Below are 17678 nucleotides of genomic sequence, written 5' to 3' on the forward strand. Positions count from 1 at the left end.
AGTGCAAACAGAAAATCAAAGTGATAAGTGATTAGCGCAAAGTTCAGTGTTGTGCGTGAGGGTACTTCTGTGCGCGCCAGTCGTCCTCCCAGTCCGGGACCTCTTGCAAGCTCCCAAGCCCAGGGGAGAAGCAATGTCGAAGGGCAGAAGGGTTCAGCAGGCCTTGATCGGCGCACAGAAGTATCCTCGGTGGTTGTGGGCGTGTCTTACCGAGACCGTCACTCCCACCCGCAGACGATTGAGCCCTTATTTTGCTCGTCTGCAGAAGAAATTTAGGGGAGAAAACGCTGGTCTCAGGTCTCAAGACCTCTTAAACGTAAAGTCCAGACCTATGCCAGACGTACGAAGTTAGAGTTCAACAACCCGGATGCAGTCATTGGGTTAGCTCTGACTCTCCTCAGTCATCAGTTGAATGCACTCCGCCTAAGAGGAGTAAGGTTCTGCCACAACAGAGCTCGACTGTTAAGGCTTTACCTCAGCCTACTGTAGTTTCTGCCGACCCCAAGTGGACTCTACTACAGTCCATGCAAGCACTGCTTTCGGACTTGATGCGTGAGTGTCGGGCTGAGAGTGTTGCGCCTCCGCCTCCGCCTACACTCCCTCCGCCTGCGCTCGCTCCGCCTGATCGCAGTTCCACCTGCCAGGCGTACGATGTTGAGCCACGTTCTGAGTTTGCTGTTCCCAGTGGTGTTCAGCCTCCGCCTTCCTTAAGGCAACTTTTACAATGGGATCAGGAGGATTATACCTCTCTTCCTCCGCCTCCACTTGCTGCTCCACCAGTGATGCAACACTCGGTTGAGGTACAACAACCTCTCCCGTCCATGAGTCAGTCTCCTCAGCTCTCGCTGCAGCGAGCTCAACAAGGCAAGCACCTCAACACCTTAGCCTTGCGCCTCAGGAGCCTCAACTTGCGAGATTTTTACTGCGTTCTGCGCAGCCACTACCTTTTCGCTCTCAGCTCACACCGCAGGAACCTCAACTCGTTCCTCAGGAACTTGCTACTGCGCATCCGCCAACCACTCAGCAAGCGCAACCCTTGAGTTCAGCCACTCATGCCAGGAGTCAGCCTCCTCCACCCATGAGCCTACCTTCTGCTGATCAGCCTTTGCAGACTGAGCCTCAGGTGTTCCCTCAACAGAGTCTTGAAGAGGAAACCACAACTATTGTTGTTCCAGCTCGTTCTGACTCTGCTGTTCAGCATACCTTACCTCCATTTTCAAACCTATGATAATGGAGGTTATTTGTATTACTTATAAAAATATATTTGTATTCCTGGCAATATATTTTTAACAATATCGCAAAATATGGCAAAAATATGAATCATGAGTTATGAATGTAAGGTATATATTATGTTGATATTAAAACCCCATGCAAGCATGCATAAAGCACTCTAGCACTGGTCATGGAATTTCTGAGAAATGTTAAACGCCATGCACACGCTCTGCTTACCTTACATGCTCTGCTCACAGCATGCTCTGCATACTACATGCTCTGCATACAGCATGCTCTGCATTCAGCATGCTCTGCATACAACATGCTCTACATACAGCATGCTCTGCATACAGCATGCTCTGCATACAACATGCTCTGCACACAGCATGCTCTGCATTCAGCATGCTCTGCATACAACATGCTCTGCATACAGCATGCTCTGCATTCAGCATGCTCTGCATACAACATGCTCTACATACAGCATGCTCTGCATACAGCATACTCTGCATACAACATGCTCTGCATACCTTACCGCATGCTTCTCAGTCACACATCTTTGGTTGTTGCCAACTCACTAGACTGTCAAGCAGTTTCATAACGTTGCCTTCTAGTCTGCTGCTTTTGCACCAGTGAACCCTCACTCAGAGAACTTAGCTTTTCTAGGATATGGTCCCTGTAGATGAGAAAGTTCTTTTCTCCCTCCTTCTGATATTCCCTTGAGGACTCTGTCATTTGGAGGGAGCCTTTAGCTGCATAGCCTCCTATGGACTTTTATTTAAGCATAACATGCTTCCAGGGAAGGTAATGGTTCCACTTCAGTCGCTAATCCCGTCTGTTACCACACCTGCTCCCATAGACCTTGAGCTGTGTTACAAGACATGCAGTCCAAGCTTAGTCCTTGTTAGAGGATTTTTTGTTTACGGAGTCAATGTGTCACGGGAAGACGTTCAACAACCAACAGAAGTGACTTGTTGTGACGCAGTGCGGCAACCTCAGCAACCCGATAAGGAGTTTGTCTGTACGACCCAGACAGTCTAGACAGATTCGGGTTGTCACTGTACTTCCTCGCTTGCCCATGATTGACAGTTCACAGACTGTGCAGCAGTACCATGATCTTGTGTCCGGCTCCGTCAGACGACTGGCTTTTAAGAGCTCCCACAAGTCGTCGCTGTCTGGAGATTTTCAAATGGACTATGGATCTGACCAAGGAACTGGGCCTCCTGGTCAATTTTGAGGAGTCTCAGCTCGTCCCATCCCAGACCATTGTCTCCTTGGGTATGGATCTTCAGAGTCGAGCTTTTCGGACTTTTCCGTCGGCCCCAAGGATCTTCCAAGCCCTAGAATGCATCCAGGGCATGCTGAGAAGGAACCGATGCTCAGTCAGGTAGTGGATGAGTCTAACAGGGACACTTTCATCGCTGGCCCTGTTCATCGTGTTAGGGAGACTCCACCTCCCCCCCCTCCAGTATCATCTAGCTGCTCACTGGATAAAGGACATGACGCTAGAGACGGTCTCAGTCCTGTTTCCGAAGAGAGGAGGTCTTCTCTCGCGTGGTGTAAGAACAGCTTTCTTCTCAAGGAAGTCTACCTTTGGCTGTTCAGAAACACAACCGCCGTCTCCTCTCGGACGCATCAGACACGGGCTGGGGTGCGACTTTGGACGGACAAGAATGCTCGGGAACTTGGAATCAGGAGCAAAGGACACTTCACATCAATTGCAAGGAGTTGTTGGCGGTTATTCTGGCCTTGATAAACTTCAAGTCCCTCCAGCTTAACAAAGTGGTGGAGGTGGACTCTGACAACACCACAGCCCTGGCTTATATCTTCAAGCAGGGAGGGACTCTTTCGTGGAAGTTGTTCTAGATCGCAAGGGACCTACTCATCTGGTCTAAAGATCGAAAGCTAACTGGTAACGAGGTTCATTCAGGGCGGTATGAATGTCATGGCAGATCACCTCAGACGGAAGGGTCAGGTCATCCCCACAGAGTGGACCCTTCTCAAGAATGTTTGCAGCAGACTTTGGGCCCTGTGGGGTCAGCCAACCATAGATCTGTTCACTACCTCGATAACCTAGAGACTCCTGTTGTATTGTTCTCCGATTCCAGACCCAGCAGCAGTTCACGTGGATGCTTTTCTGCTGGATTGGTTCCATCTCGACCTGTATGCATTCCCGCCGTTCAAGATTGTCAACAGGGTACTTCAGAAGTTCTCCTCTCACAAAGGGACACGGCTGACGTTGGTTGGCTCCGCTCTGGCCCGCGAGAGAATGGTTCTTAGAGGTACTGCAATGGCTGGTCGACATTCCCAGGACTCTTCCTCTAGGAGTGAACCTTCTAAGTCTACCTCACGTAAAGAAGGTACACCAATCCTCCACGCTCTTCGTCTGACTGCCTTCAGACTTTCGAAAGACTCTCAAGAGCTAGGGGCTTTTCGAAGGAAGCAGCCAGAGCGATTGCCAAAGCAAGGAGAACATCCACTCTCAGTATCTATCAGTCTATAGGGGAAGTCTTCCGTAGCTGGTACAAGACCAATGCAGTTTCCTCAACCAGTACCACTGTAACCCAGATTGCTGACTTCCTGTTATATCTAAGGAAAGTAAGATCCCTTTCAGCTCCTACGATCAAGGGTTACAGAAGTATGTTGGCAGCGGTTTTCCGCCACAGAGGCTTGGATCTTTCCACCAACAAAGATCTACAGGACCTCCCTAGGTCTTTTGAGACCTCAAAGGAACGTCGGTTGTCCACTCCAGGCTGGAATCTAGACGTGGTCCTAAGGTTCCTTATGTCATCAAGATTTGAACCTCTCCAATCAGCCTCTTTTTAGGACCTCACATTAAAAACTCTTTTCCTCGTGTGCTTGACAACAGCTAAAAGAGTAAGTGAGATCCACGCCTTCAGCAGGATCATTGTTTTCACATCTGAAACGGCTACATGTTCCTTGCAGCTCGGTTTTTGCTAAACGAGCTTCCTTCACGTCCTTGGCCTAAGTCGTTCGAGATCCCAAGCCTGTCCAACTTGGTGGGGAATGGTCTGAAGAGAGTACTTTGCCCAGTTAGAGCTCTTAGGTACTATCTAAAAAGGTCTTAACCTTTACAAGGACAATCAGAAGCCTTATAGTGTGCTATCAAGAAACCTTCTTTTCCAAGTTCTAAGAACTCAGTTTCTTACTATTCAGGCTTCTGATTAGAGAAACACATTCTCATCTGAAGGAAGAAGACCTTGCTTTGCTGAAGGTAAGGACACATGAAGTGGGAGCTGTGGCTACTTCAGTGGCCTTCAAACAGAGCCATTCTCTGCAGAGTGTTATGGATGCAACCTATTGGAGAAGCAAGTCAGTGTTCGCATCATTCTATCTCAAAGATGTCCAGTCTCTTTACGAGTACTGCTACACCCTGGGACCATTCGTAGCAACGAATGCAGTAGTAGGCGAGGGCTCAGCCACTACATTCCCATAATCCCATAACCTTTTAACCTTTCTCTTGAATACTTTTTATGGGTTGTACGGTCGGCTAAGAAGCCTTCCACATCCTTGTTGATTTGGCGGGTGGTCAATTCTTTCTTGAGAAGCGCCGAGGTTAAAGGTTGTGATGAGGTCCTTTAGTATGGGTTGCAGCCCTGTATACTTTAGCACCTTTGAGTTGATTCAGCCTCCCAAGAGGAACGCTGCGCTCAGTAAGGAAGACGATCTTATTAAAGGCAGAGTAACGGTTCAAGTCGACTTCCTTACCAGGTACTTATTATTTCATTGTTATTGTGGATAACTGATTATATGAAATACGGGATACTTAGCTATCCTTTAATCTTGTACACTGGTTTTCACCCACCCCCCTGGGTGTGAATCAGCTACATGATTATCGGGTAAGTTTAATATTGAAAAATGTTATTTTTATTAGTAAAATAAATTTTTGAATATACTTACCCGATAATCATGATTTAATCGACCCTCCCTTCCTCCCCATAGAGAACCAGTGGACCGAGGAATAATTGAGGAGGTGTCAACAAGAAGTACTTGAGTACCTGGCCACAGGTGGCGCTGGTAAGTACACCCCCTTCTAGTATTGTGATAGCTGGCGTATCCCTCCATAGAATTCTGTCGGGCAACGGAGTTGACAGCTACATGATTATCGGGTAAGTATATTCAAAAATTTATTTTACTAATAAAAATAACATAATTATGAAATTTGAGAATTTTTACCGTTTTGTTTTTTTTCAGGGTTTTAATGTCAATCCAAATCATTGGCCTTGTATAGATCAGCTTCTGTCCGTTCTGTTTATCGTTAAATCTTTCATGGACTGCCTCGGTCTAGCGGCGCTTGCACTGGAACGAGATCCAGGTTACATTAAGGCACTGGCTTTTACAGAAAAAATATTTGAGATACAACCGTCCATGAAGGAGGATGTCAAATATTTCATTAAGAATAGGTAAGTATATTTTATTTTCATTATTGTTATTACATAGTACCATATTTAAATTGGTAAGGGAGCTTCCTTTTTTGGGTTTATGGCTTAATTGAAGGATTATTTTTAGTTTAATTTCATTTGAATTTGAACAGTTTACTTTTGGATATTATTTGGTGTGTTTAAATTCTTGTTTGGTAAAATATGTCCAGTTTTGGCATATCACAGGAGCTTAGCCCTTATGTTATTTTACTGCCAGAATAGTTTTTTGTTTATAATTTATTGTGTGTTTTGCTATCATGTAGATATTCAGCTTTGTAAATGTTTAAAACCTGAAAGATTTATAAATTTTTTGTGGCAGAAAAAGGGCAGTAAATATCCTTTCAAATTATATGTATTGTGAATTATTCATAATGTTGCTTATGTAAAATAGACAATATGTGTGAATATAATTTGTTTAAAGAAAATTCTTTGAATGGCCCCTACTTTTGGGAATGATAGACTTAAACCCCGTGACTCTCCAGAACTAATCATTGTAAAATGTTCATGGAGAATTTTTAGGGAGGATTTTGTGGTCATGAAGCACTTCACTGTTTAGTATTGATTAAGAATTCCAGTGCAATTGGATATACCAAAGAAATATCTTATTCTTTGCCCCAGTGCTTGTATATAAACTCTTAAGCACAAACTCATGTGTTTGAAGGAGACCCAGGGGTTCAGGCTCTTTAGAACCTGTCCTAAGCAATTCTTATAATAAATTCATCTTCTAAAAGATGAGACCTTAGCCATTGAGAAGAACTACCAATTGTTTGAAATATTGCAAAGCCACCTGAGTGTTTGTTCACCACCAGAAGCCATCTTTTTCTGATGAAAGTATGCCTTGATTACACGAAGTTCCCAAAATACAAATATTCGGAGATACGAGCACACTCCTACTGAAGTCGTAAATCTCCGATGTTTGTATCGTAAGTTCAAATTTTGAAATTCGTACTACTTCTGAGCAGTTCTCCCAACAGTAACTCCTCTTTCCCTTTATCCTGTCTTCATCACTGCAAGCAAATCAACTTCTCTACACATGTGGGAAGGTATTTCACTAAAAGTTCCTTGGGAATTATACTGATCACTCTTCCGGGAGGGAGTGATATTACTTGACCGCTAAGTGGTACCTTCCAATTCAGTCAATCAGGATATGAGTCAGTGTTATAGTTACCACTCTTGCACTAAGTTTAGGTGTGCGGTCCTATTCAGTCCAAACTCCAGCATCATTTCTATCGTAATGTTTTCCAGGCTTTCACTTGGATTGTCTGGTCCTGTTGCCTTACCTTTCTTCATATTTTTCAGTGTTTTTACTACTTCCTGCCTAGTAAACCCCTTACCATGCCCATGTTTGATTGTCTGTCTTCTCTTACAAGTCCTTCATTATTTTCATTTAGGAGCTGTTCAAAGTGTGCTCTCCATCACTTCAAGATGTGTTTTTCAGTTTTAAGTATCGCATCATCTCTGTCTTTCATTTGCTTAATGTGTATAATATATTTTGGATTTCGTGCTTTTGACAATTTGATAATTTTGTTCATTCTTCCCTTTGCTCCTAGCTCATTATACACCTCATCAATATGCCTTAGCCTTAGCTTGGGCTACTGCCATCTTCACATTGTTTTTCTCTACAAATCTATCTGTCAACTCTTGTAGCTGTGATTCTTCCCATATCTTCTCTGCTTCCTTCTTACCTTTCACTACTTTCTCAATGTCTTTGTTTTACCACCGGCTATTTTTCCTCCCACTCATTATCAGATGTCTTGCCTAGTACTTCTTTTCCATGCCTTTCATTACTGCTGAATTATGTGCCCACCATTTGTGAACATCTTCAATTTCTATGTCAATTTCATCCAAAACCTTCATCTTAAACTCTCTTTATTATCCTCTCTCTTTAATTTGTACCATTTAATTTTCTCCACACCTTTAGCTTTCATTTTCTTTTCTCTTTTGAGCTTTAGGTCCACATATAAGAGTCTTTGTGGGGCAGTTATATGGCCTCCTGAGATAACTTTGCACATTTTAACTTCATCAGTTGTAGCCCTTTTTAAAGAAAGTACTGTAGTCAATTTGGGAGTTTCTTCCACCACTCATATGTTATTAGGTGCTTCATTTTCTTCTTAACGAATGTGTTTACTATTGCCGTGTCAAATGACAAAGCAGTCCACTATGCTTTCTCCTTCTGCATTTCTCGCCTCGATTCCATGACCCCCATGCACACGTCCATTCATGTCATTTTAGTTTCTCACATGGTTATTCAAATTTGCCCCACCTACAACCCTTTCGCTCTCTTGCACCACCTACATTACTCCATACATTTCACCCCAGAAGTTGTTATTCTCTTCTTGTGTGCAACCTACTTGTGGTGCTTGGATCCCTCGACTGGCTGGAGTACTACATTATATCCTTCTCTCTGATTTCAGCTCATTTTTCTTTTGCCTACACATACACCAAATAGTCTGTCCTATTCTTTCCACATACTTCTCTGTCCTCATACACCTGTCAACACAGATTACCAAACAATTCTTCTTTGCTTAAGGGGTTAGCTACTGTGCTGTAATTGTTTAGTGTTTACTTTCCTCTTTCTAAGGGTAGAAGAGATTTTTTTAGCTCTGATAAGCAGCTCTTATAAGAGAAGGAAACTCCAAAATCAAACCATTGTTCTCATCTAGGGTAGTGCCATAGCCTCTGTACCATGGTCCTCCACTGTCTTTAGGTAGAGTTTTTTGCTTGAGGGTACACTTGGGCCCACTATGCTGTCTTCTTTTTCTTCCTCTTGTTTTTTTGAAGTTTTTATTGTGTGGATACTGTATGTGGAAAATTCATTTGAATGTTGTTACAGTTAGATTATTCAATTTTAATTGTTTATTACTTCTCGTGTAGTTTATTTACTTCCTAATTTCGTTCGTTTTCCCTATAGGAGCCCTTGGGCTTATAGCATTCTGCTTTTCCAACTAGGGTTATATCTTAGCTAGTAGTAATAATAATAATGAACACTGATAATATTCTACATTTCTCCTCCATAGCATAAAGTATTTTTATTCTGGTTATGGTCATTCCTCCATTGTTTTCCTATCACAGAGGTCTTCAATTCTTCCTACTCCATTTCTACTCAGTTCATTGGCTCCACTATACTATATCTTGCATCCATCACCGAATTCTTTTGTCTTATTTCCTCTCTATCTCGTTTCTTGTACACATACGACATCTATTTTATTTTTCCTCATAAGGTCAGCTAATTCTCTTCCTTTCCCTGTCACTGATTCAATGCAAGATAACAACTTCAGCTGCACCTGCTCTTGATGTAGTTGCCTCGTCCAGCCTCAGAGTTCGGGCAATGTATCTGTGCGTCGTCTATGGAGTACGCCTTAGTATTGCTTCTAACTATATTCTAGCTATTTACTTTTTGGTTTTGGCTTGGAGTTTCTATGCCCAGATGCCTTCCTGACGTCAACCCTCTGTATTTATCCGGGCTTGGGACTGGTACCCACGGGCTGGTTTGCATTCCCAGGTGGCTTGGTTGAGAAATCTGAAATTATTAAAAACAAACATATATTTTAAATTGTTGATTTCCTATAACCTGGTTATGTTTGAGACAATATTGAATGAATTATGCCCTAGTCAGGAAATGAATTCCAAAGGAAGCATTGCCATTGTAAGTTTGTAACAATTCCTAGAATTTTTCATATGCACAGCACACTTTTATTATGGGTTTTAAACTACTATAGTTATGAAGTTATAAACTGAATTTAATGTTAATCAAAAACTTGTAGAATATTCTTAGAATGTTTGAATTCTTACAATATAGTAAGTGGTAACCATCTGAATTTACAATTTGCTTAAATCCTTATTATATTAAATTGCTAGCTAATGAAATGTTTATATACAGTAATTGCCTTTAAAAATTTTATTAAATCATGTCTTTTAGCTTTTATTCAGTACATTGCCTAATTTTTTTTTTTATATATTTTCATTTTATGACCTACAGAAATTTTTAATGTTGAATCCAACTTTAAATTCCAGTGAAGTGTTGTTCAGGAAAGTTGATTATGATAAAACACTGGGAGAAAAATTTATATCGACATGTGAATCGCTGCGCCCGGCCAATAAGACCCCATGCCCTCCAGCACAAATTCCTTCTCAGAAGTTGCAGAAGCGTTTGGAACAACTAACTTGGGAGGATCTGGGCCAATCTCTCATGTCTACGTATGATACCTTGTATGAAGACAACAGCAGTGTAAGTCGGGACATGTTAATTCTGTTTCTAATATTGTCTTCCATCTCAATGATGGTGAAGATATACCAAAAGTCTTTCTCTGTCTTATGGTCATATAAAGTAGACTAAATTTTTTTTCAACTTTATTCTTTTAATATTTTAGTAATGAAATACTAGTTTCTTTGTTTGACTTGATTAAGCTTGATATGATCTTTTATGAGTTGTAAATTAGTAAAATTTTATAGTTTTTCCCTACACATACAAACTTTTTGCTCTTTAATATGGATGCATTGTTCCAACGTAACTTGAAATTAACCATAAACTTTTTATGCGAGGTAAACAACCTGCCCCTAATTAGTGCTGGGTAGACTAACCACCCCACTAACAGACTCCTCTAGTAGGTTATGCCACTTGTTTTTTTGCTCGGTGGAGAGCAGATGTCCTCTCCCTCTCCCTTAAAAATCTATTTAAAAGAACAGGCCGTAAACGCACTCTTCTTTTTCTTTTCACATGTGTGTGGCTTTGAAGGTCGCTCTTGCGGGACCTTTAGGTCGGCTCGGGAGACTTATCCTCATTCCCTTTGCCTTGCGTGCAGATGACACTCTTGCACTCAGGTGTCTCCCTGCATAGAGTGTCAGGAATGGCCATTCCTCCCAGTCAGAGCAGTACCATAGGCGACGGAAGAAGTCTAAAAGTGATTCTTCTCCCTTGGAGTCGTCCTCAAGGTCGAAGATGTCCTGACTGCTCTGGTGCCTGGTCCTCTCCCCGCTGCCTCTGCTTGTTCGGTCTCTTCCAGAGGATAGATTAGTAAGAATAATGACCCGTCACTTCCCCTAGCAAAGTAGCGGCAGCCACAGCCAAAGAGAAATCTATCTCTTTTTGACTATGCATCAACTATGGCCTTCCTTGGCACTTTTAGGTTCCCCATCTAAGGAATGGCTCTTGGAGGTTCTGAAGCCTGGGGCATAGTGGGAGTGCACATCTGCCTCCGCAGGAAATGACCGCAGCCTTCCCCCCAAGCGTCTGGCATGGTGTACCATCAGAAGGTGTCATGTCCTTTGCCGAAGTGTCTTCAACAACTTCTTGCCCACCTAAAAATTTGCTGGCAGGGTCTCCCCAGAGTCCCGGCCAGAGTTGCGATCCTCCCGGGATGAGCATGCCGGCTGAATTTGTTCAGCCAGCTGAGCTTCCTGTGCATGCTGTGTGCACTCAGCAGTCTGAGTTCCCTCAGCTGGAGAAATGCTCTGTTTCTCCACCCTCCTAGGTAAGTCGTCCTTCTCACCATAGCGAAAGGGCCTCCCCTCTTGAGTGGTCTCCCCCTCGAGTACCTTGCAAGCCGGAATTAGTCCATGCCTTGCTCCTGCTCTTTTGAGCATCCTGATGGTGGAGGCGTCCGACTGATTGCAGTCTCAGCCCCTCGACATTGAGTCTCAATGAGTCTTGTGAGTCCTGATCCTTTGGGGTCATTGCCTCGGGCTTGGCCAGGGCACCAGCCACCCGTTGAGATATTACCGCTAGAGAGAGGGGGTTCTGTGACTGGCCAGAGTACTGCATTGGATCCTCCCTGGTTACGGTTCACTTTCCTTTTGCCAGCACATGCACCAAATAGTCTGTCGTACTCTTTACATATTCTCCTGTCCTCACACACCTGACAACACCGAGATTACCAAACAATTCTTCTTTGCTCAATGGGTTAACTACTGCACTGTAATCGTTCAGTGGGTACTTTTTTCTTGGTTAGAGTAGAAGAGACTCTTTAGCTATGGTAAGCAGTTCTTTTAGGAGAAGGACACTCCAAAATCAAACCATTGTTCTCTAGTGTTGGGTAGTGCCATAGCCTCTGTGCCATGGTCTTCCACTGTCTAGAGTTAGAATTCTCTTGCTTGAGGGTACACTTGGGCACACTATTCTATCTTATTTTTCTTCCTCTTGTGTTTTTAAAGTTTTATATTATATAAAGGAAATATTTATTTTAATGTTTTTACTGTTCTTAAAATATTTAATTTTTCCATGTTTCCTTTCCACACTGGGCTATTTTCCCTGGTGGGGGCCCCTGGACTTATAGCATCCTGCTTCTCCTACTAGGGTTGTAGCTTAGCAAGTAATAATAATAAGAAGAATAATAACAACAATAGCAACAACAACAACAACAACAACAACAACAACAACCCCTTCACTTTTCATTATGAAGTGATTATAGAGTAATTTTTTCATAATTTTTGTATATTATTTTAATCTAAATAATAGGAAAGTAATGTGATTCCATGTACAAAAAAGAGTGGAAGGGAGGGAGAGAGACTCTCTCTCTCTCTCTCTCTCTCTCTCTCTCTCTCTCTCTCTCTCTCTCTCTCTCTCTCTCGGGGCTATAAACGAAATTAAAAATGGATCGGCAGCCGGACCAGATGGAGTTCCAGCGATCTTGTTAAAAAAAACTGCAAACACTATCGCGAAGCCGCTTGCAATACTGCTAAGACAAAGTGTAGATATGAGCGAGATATATGTTAAACATAAATTAGCTTATATAACCCCTATCTTCAAAAGTGGATCAAGACTAGAGGCAAGCAATTATAGACCTGTTAGTCTAACATCACATATTATGAAAGTGTATGAGAGGGTAATAAAAAAGAAAATAATGAACCATTTGGTTAAAAATAATTTGTTTAATATGGGTCAACACGGTTTCGTGCCTGGAAAAAGTACACAGACCCAACTGATAGCACACTATGAAAACATATACAAAAATATGATAAATGAAAAAGACACAGATGTGATCTATCTAGATTTTGCAAAAGCCTTTGACAAGGTAGACCGTTAATATTGGAGAAAAAAATGAGGAAGCATAATTTTGTGGGAAAGATAGGAAAATGGGTAAAAGAATTCCTGCAAAACAGAAAACAGATAGTGGTTGCAAATGACGAGAAATCAGATGAAGCCCAGGTAATATATGGTGTGCCACAAGGTACGGTATTAGCTGCACTGCTGTTTGTTATTATGATCTCAGACATAGACTGTGATGTTGAAAACTCCGTAGTGAGAAGTTGCGCCGATGACACAAGAATAAGTAGAGAAATTACTTGTGATGAAGATAGGCACTCACTACAAAGAGATCTAAACAAAATATATGAATGGGCGGAGATAAATAGGATGGTATTTAACTCCGATAAATTCGAATCAATAAATTATGGAAACAGAGAAGGAATGGTATATGCATACAAGGGACCTAATAATGAGACAATCACAAACAAGGAAGCAATTAAAGACCTTGGTGTAATGTTAAATAGGAATATGTTATGCAACGACCAAATAGCAACACTGTTGGCTAAATGTAAAGCAAAAATGGGAATGTTATTCAGACACTTTAAAACAAGAAAAGCTGAACACATGATTATGCTTTACAAAACTTATGTACGTAGTACACTCGAGTACTGCAATGTGATATGGTACCCACACTACCAAAAGGATATTGCGCAAATAGAAAGTGTACAAAGGTCCTATACTGCTAGAATAGAAGAAGTTAAGGACCTTGACTACTGGGAAAGACTGCAATTTTTAAAACTATACAGTCTAGAATGCTACATGATAATACAAGCATGGAAGCAAATAGAAGGAATTACTGAAAACATCATGGAGCTAAAAATATCAGAAAGAGCAAGCCGAGGTAGATTAATAGTGCCAAAAAATATACCATGTAAACTAAGAAAGGCGCACAGGACATTAATCCACTACGCACCAGCATCGATAATGCAGCGACTATTTAATATGCTGCCAGCTCATCTAAGAAACACATCAGGAGTGAGCGTAGATGTGTTTAAGAATAAGCTCGATAAATACCTAAGATGCATCCCAGACCATCCAAGACTGGAAGATGCAAAATACACCGGAAGATGCATTAGCAACTTTCTGGTGGATATACGAGGTGCCTCACACTGAGGGACCTGGGGGAACCCAAACAAAAAATAAGGTAAGGTAAGGTAAGGCTCCCCCCTCTCCTTCCTGAATACTTGGAGCCGAAATCGGACACACTGTATTCTAGATGGGGTTTTACTAGTGATGTGTACTTTTTCTGTATTTGAATTGTCTATTTATGTACCCTATTAGTGTCTGTACTTTTCAGCTTTTATGCTCTGTTTGGTGAACTTCAAATCCATGCTGATAATATTACCGAGATCTTCCTCCTGGTCCACTCTTTCTTTTTCATTACCCAGAAGTGAGTAATCTGACTGTGGGTTACTATAACCTATGTGCATAACTTTACATTTCCCACAGTTGAAAGGCATTTGCCATTTTCAGCAACATACTTTATTAGATCCTTTCTTAAGGCTTCTATGTCTTCTGAGTTTGCAGCTTTTATGCTTAGTTTAGTATTGTCGGCAAATTTGGCTATTCTTGTCGTTAATGTAAATCAGAAATAGTAATGGGCCAAAGACAAATCCTTGAGGTACTCCACTTGTAATAGCTGCTCAGTCTAAGGCATCTCTATTGATTCCAACTCTCTTTTTCAGTTCAATCCATTCAGCTCTCATCAATTGTGCCTAGTGCTCTAAATTTAACCACTTATTTTTTTATGAGGGACTTTGCCAGAAGCCTTTTGAAAGTCTATTGCCCTACTTTTGTCATAAATGCTAAACATCATTTGGAAAAATTCCAACAGATTTGTCACACAGGATCTCTTTTGTCTAAAACCATGTTGGTTGTCTATCAGGAGATTGTTTTTCTCTGTGTGTTCTATTATTGAGTCTACCATACTTTAATTAATTTAAAAATTTTGCAATGCACTGAGATTAGAAACACAGGTGTGCAATTGTCAGGTTCTTCTTTTGGTACCTTCTTGTAGATAGGAGGAACATTACTTAGTTTCCATGCGTTTGGTGACTTTTTTTGTTAGCTGTCTTTCGGAACACTTTGTAAAAGTGTGGGGTTATCTCTTTTTCCAGTTCTATAGTTTCTCTTGGATGAATATATGGACTTGTTGCCTTAGACGAGTCCCTTTATTTTCTTTTTGCTATCTTCCATTGTAAAGGTGATTCTTTTTAGTGGTGGTGGCCCTTCATATTCGATAGCTGCTTCTGGGAGGGTTGTTGTTTCTTTCCTAGTGAATACAGTTGTGAAATGAGCATTCATCTGTTTGGCTTTTTCCAAATCATTTGTTATAAGATTACCCTCTGAGTCTCAGATGGAATTATGTTATTTTTGATTGGTGTTTTCCCTTTACATATGCAAAAAATTCTTTCGAGTTTTCTTTACTAGGTGAAGCCACTTTCCTCTTCATTGATCTTGGCATTTCTAACTCAAGTTTCTATAGCTAGGGAAAATACAAATTACCTTCAGAATTCTGTTTTTGTACTAAAAGATTTAATGCTGTCTTAAACATTGCTAGCTTACTCCATGTTTTGATTTGGAAAGAATTTTAACTCAGATGTTATTTTCCGTGTTTTTATGGAAAAGTTACTTATCACAGAATGTTAAATAGGCTAAAGTGTTTTTCCACTAAATCCTTTTAAATTGTAAGAATAAAGATGCATAACCTAATTTGATTATTTTTTTATTTTCAGTCTTTTTCGGGCAAAATTGATGTGTACGATGCCTTGAATCATGTCAAGAATAAAGATGTTATGGAAATGGAAGACTTAGGGGTTACTCCCTTGGACTTTCTTAATCAAGACATTGGTAAAGGTTTTGAGCGAGACCGAAATTCCACTGAAAGTCTTCAGGGTAACCCCATTCGCATATCTGGAAGACGTCGAACTATAGAGTTAGGGGAGAGTCAGGACTCCTTTAGAGTGAGTGAAAAACGAAGGTCTGTCGATAGTGATATTTCACGTCAGGAAGATACCAAGTCTGATGATGGAGCCGTGACTGCACCACAGGCTGAAGCCAATAGAGCTGGTTATGAAGATGCTTCTAAAATTATGGAAGAACAAGTCAAGGAGGATAAAGTAAAAGAAGGGGATATTTCTCATTCAGAAGTAGTAGAAGCAGATGTCAGTAGTAAAAGCAAAGGTGATATTGTTGGAGAAAAATCCCAGGTAAAAGATGCATCTGAAATTGTTAAAGCTAAGTCTGACTCTTCAGTGGTGAAAGATCTTGATAAAAACAAAGACATGGCCAAGGCTGAAGGGGTTACAGACATGCCAGTTTATGAAATTGAATCAGATAATGATTTCCAGGGGTTTACTAATGCTTCAGCTTACAAGGATCGTCACTTGAAGTTAGTGCAAGGTAAAAATTCCCTCAGTATTATAGATGAAGAAGAGTTTGGCATAGAACAGAGTGGTGATGAACGAGATGGAAGCGATACTCCGAAGAAGATGGACTCCAGTGACCGAGTGGTCAGTGATGATACCAGTGTTGGGGAAAAAAGGCAAGATAAGGTGGGAACTGTTTCAAAAGATGAAGATTCTAAGAATCAGTGTTCCTTAAATGAAGAGCAGGAGGTAGATGTTGACCAGTCATTTTTATCCACCCATGAGGATGACATTCACAACCAAGAGGAACACAACCCTGAAAAAGCAGAAGAAAATCTGTTAAAAACAGTTACGAGCGATGGTGTTGGGAATGGTGAATTGAGGGTGGAGGAAGATCAACCGTATAATCTTGAAGAACAGCTGAATGGGGAAGGTGAGAAAGTTGCTGAAGAAACACCAATTCAAGAAGAAGGCCATGAAAATATTGAATGCGAGAATGAAGTGAATGACGAGGGTAACATGGAAGATCATGGGAGGAACTTAGAAGTGCAAGAAAATGAGGATAATGAATGCATGAGTGAACAACAAATGGGAGATTGTGGTGCGGATGAAGGTGGAAATATAGTGACTGAAGAAGGTGAAGTTGGAATGGAAGACAATGAGAGGGAACTTGAAGAAAGTGCCATGGAGGAAACTGAGGGTGTAATGGAGGAAAATGAAGGTGAATTAGGTGAAGTGTATCATGAAGTTGATGAAGGAATGGAAGAGGATGGCATGATGTGTGCAAGTGTTACAGAAACAGAAGCAGCTGTCAATGCCTTGAAAGGAATCATGGCTCTGCAGCCAACTGAAATCTTGGGGATGCCAGAGCCAGACTTTGATTATGAAAATGAATATGCAGAGTATTTTGACGGGGGCGTCTATGAAGACGATGATGACGATGACCGTTTTCACTCTATGGATCAAGGGGAAGATGAGGATGTCCAGGAAATGACGGAAGAATTTAATGACAATGAACAGTTGCAAGGAAACGCTGAACAGGATGCAGATCAGGATGCTGATGGGGAGCAGGAGGAGATACGTCGAGGGGATTCCAGTCAGGAAGATGAAGGTGAGCCACACTATACTGAACATGAGGAGGAAGAGGAGACTCGGCAGGAAGAGGAGAATGCAGACACACAGTCAAATCAAGCAGAGAAAAGTGACTGTAAACAGGACCATCCCATTGATACAACAAAAGATAAGGAGACAGAAATTAAATCTGAAATGAATGCTGATAAAGTAAAAGATCAAAATGCCAGCAGCAAAAGGGTCTTCCAAGAAAATAATGATGCTTATAGTAAAGATAATGATACCAACAGTAAGAGATATGTTGACTTAGATGAAAGCAATGCAGGAACATCTGAAGCAAACAGTAAATCTGATGTATCCTCCCAGGCTCGAAAATCCAAGCGAACAAAAAGAGGTCTTGAGAGGGAATTGGAACAGTTAGACTATTGGGGTCGACGGCAAGAGCGGGATGCAAAACGTCGCAGGAGAACAATATCGTCTAAGTTACTAGGAGCCATCGAAGAAGCTGAGTATTTGACGTGGGCTGATCTACTACGGAGTTTTGTTCCTGCTGCTTTGTTGTAA

At 41.4% G+C, this 17678-nt stretch overlaps 1 protein-coding gene across 1 annotated transcript in view; it reads left to right on the forward strand.

Annotated features, from left to right (window-relative positions):
* LOC137659232 (uncharacterized) overlaps positions 1 to 17678 on the forward strand; it is a 130944-nt gene that overhangs the window by 39029 nt on the left and 74237 nt on the right. The window contains exons 5-7 of the mRNA XM_068394266.1: positions 5425 to 5633; positions 9666 to 9879; positions 15411 to 17674. Of these exons, the coding sequence (XP_068250367.1) occupies positions 5425 to 5633; positions 9666 to 9879; positions 15411 to 17674 (2687 nt within the window). The remainder of the gene's footprint in view (positions 1 to 5424; positions 5634 to 9665; positions 9880 to 15410; positions 17675 to 17678) is intronic.

This window comes from Palaemon carinicauda, chromosome 19, assembly GCF_036898095.1.
Source record: "Palaemon carinicauda isolate YSFRI2023 chromosome 19, ASM3689809v2, whole genome shotgun sequence".
NCBI lineage: Eukaryota > Metazoa > Arthropoda > Malacostraca > Decapoda > Palaemonidae > Palaemon > Palaemon carinicauda.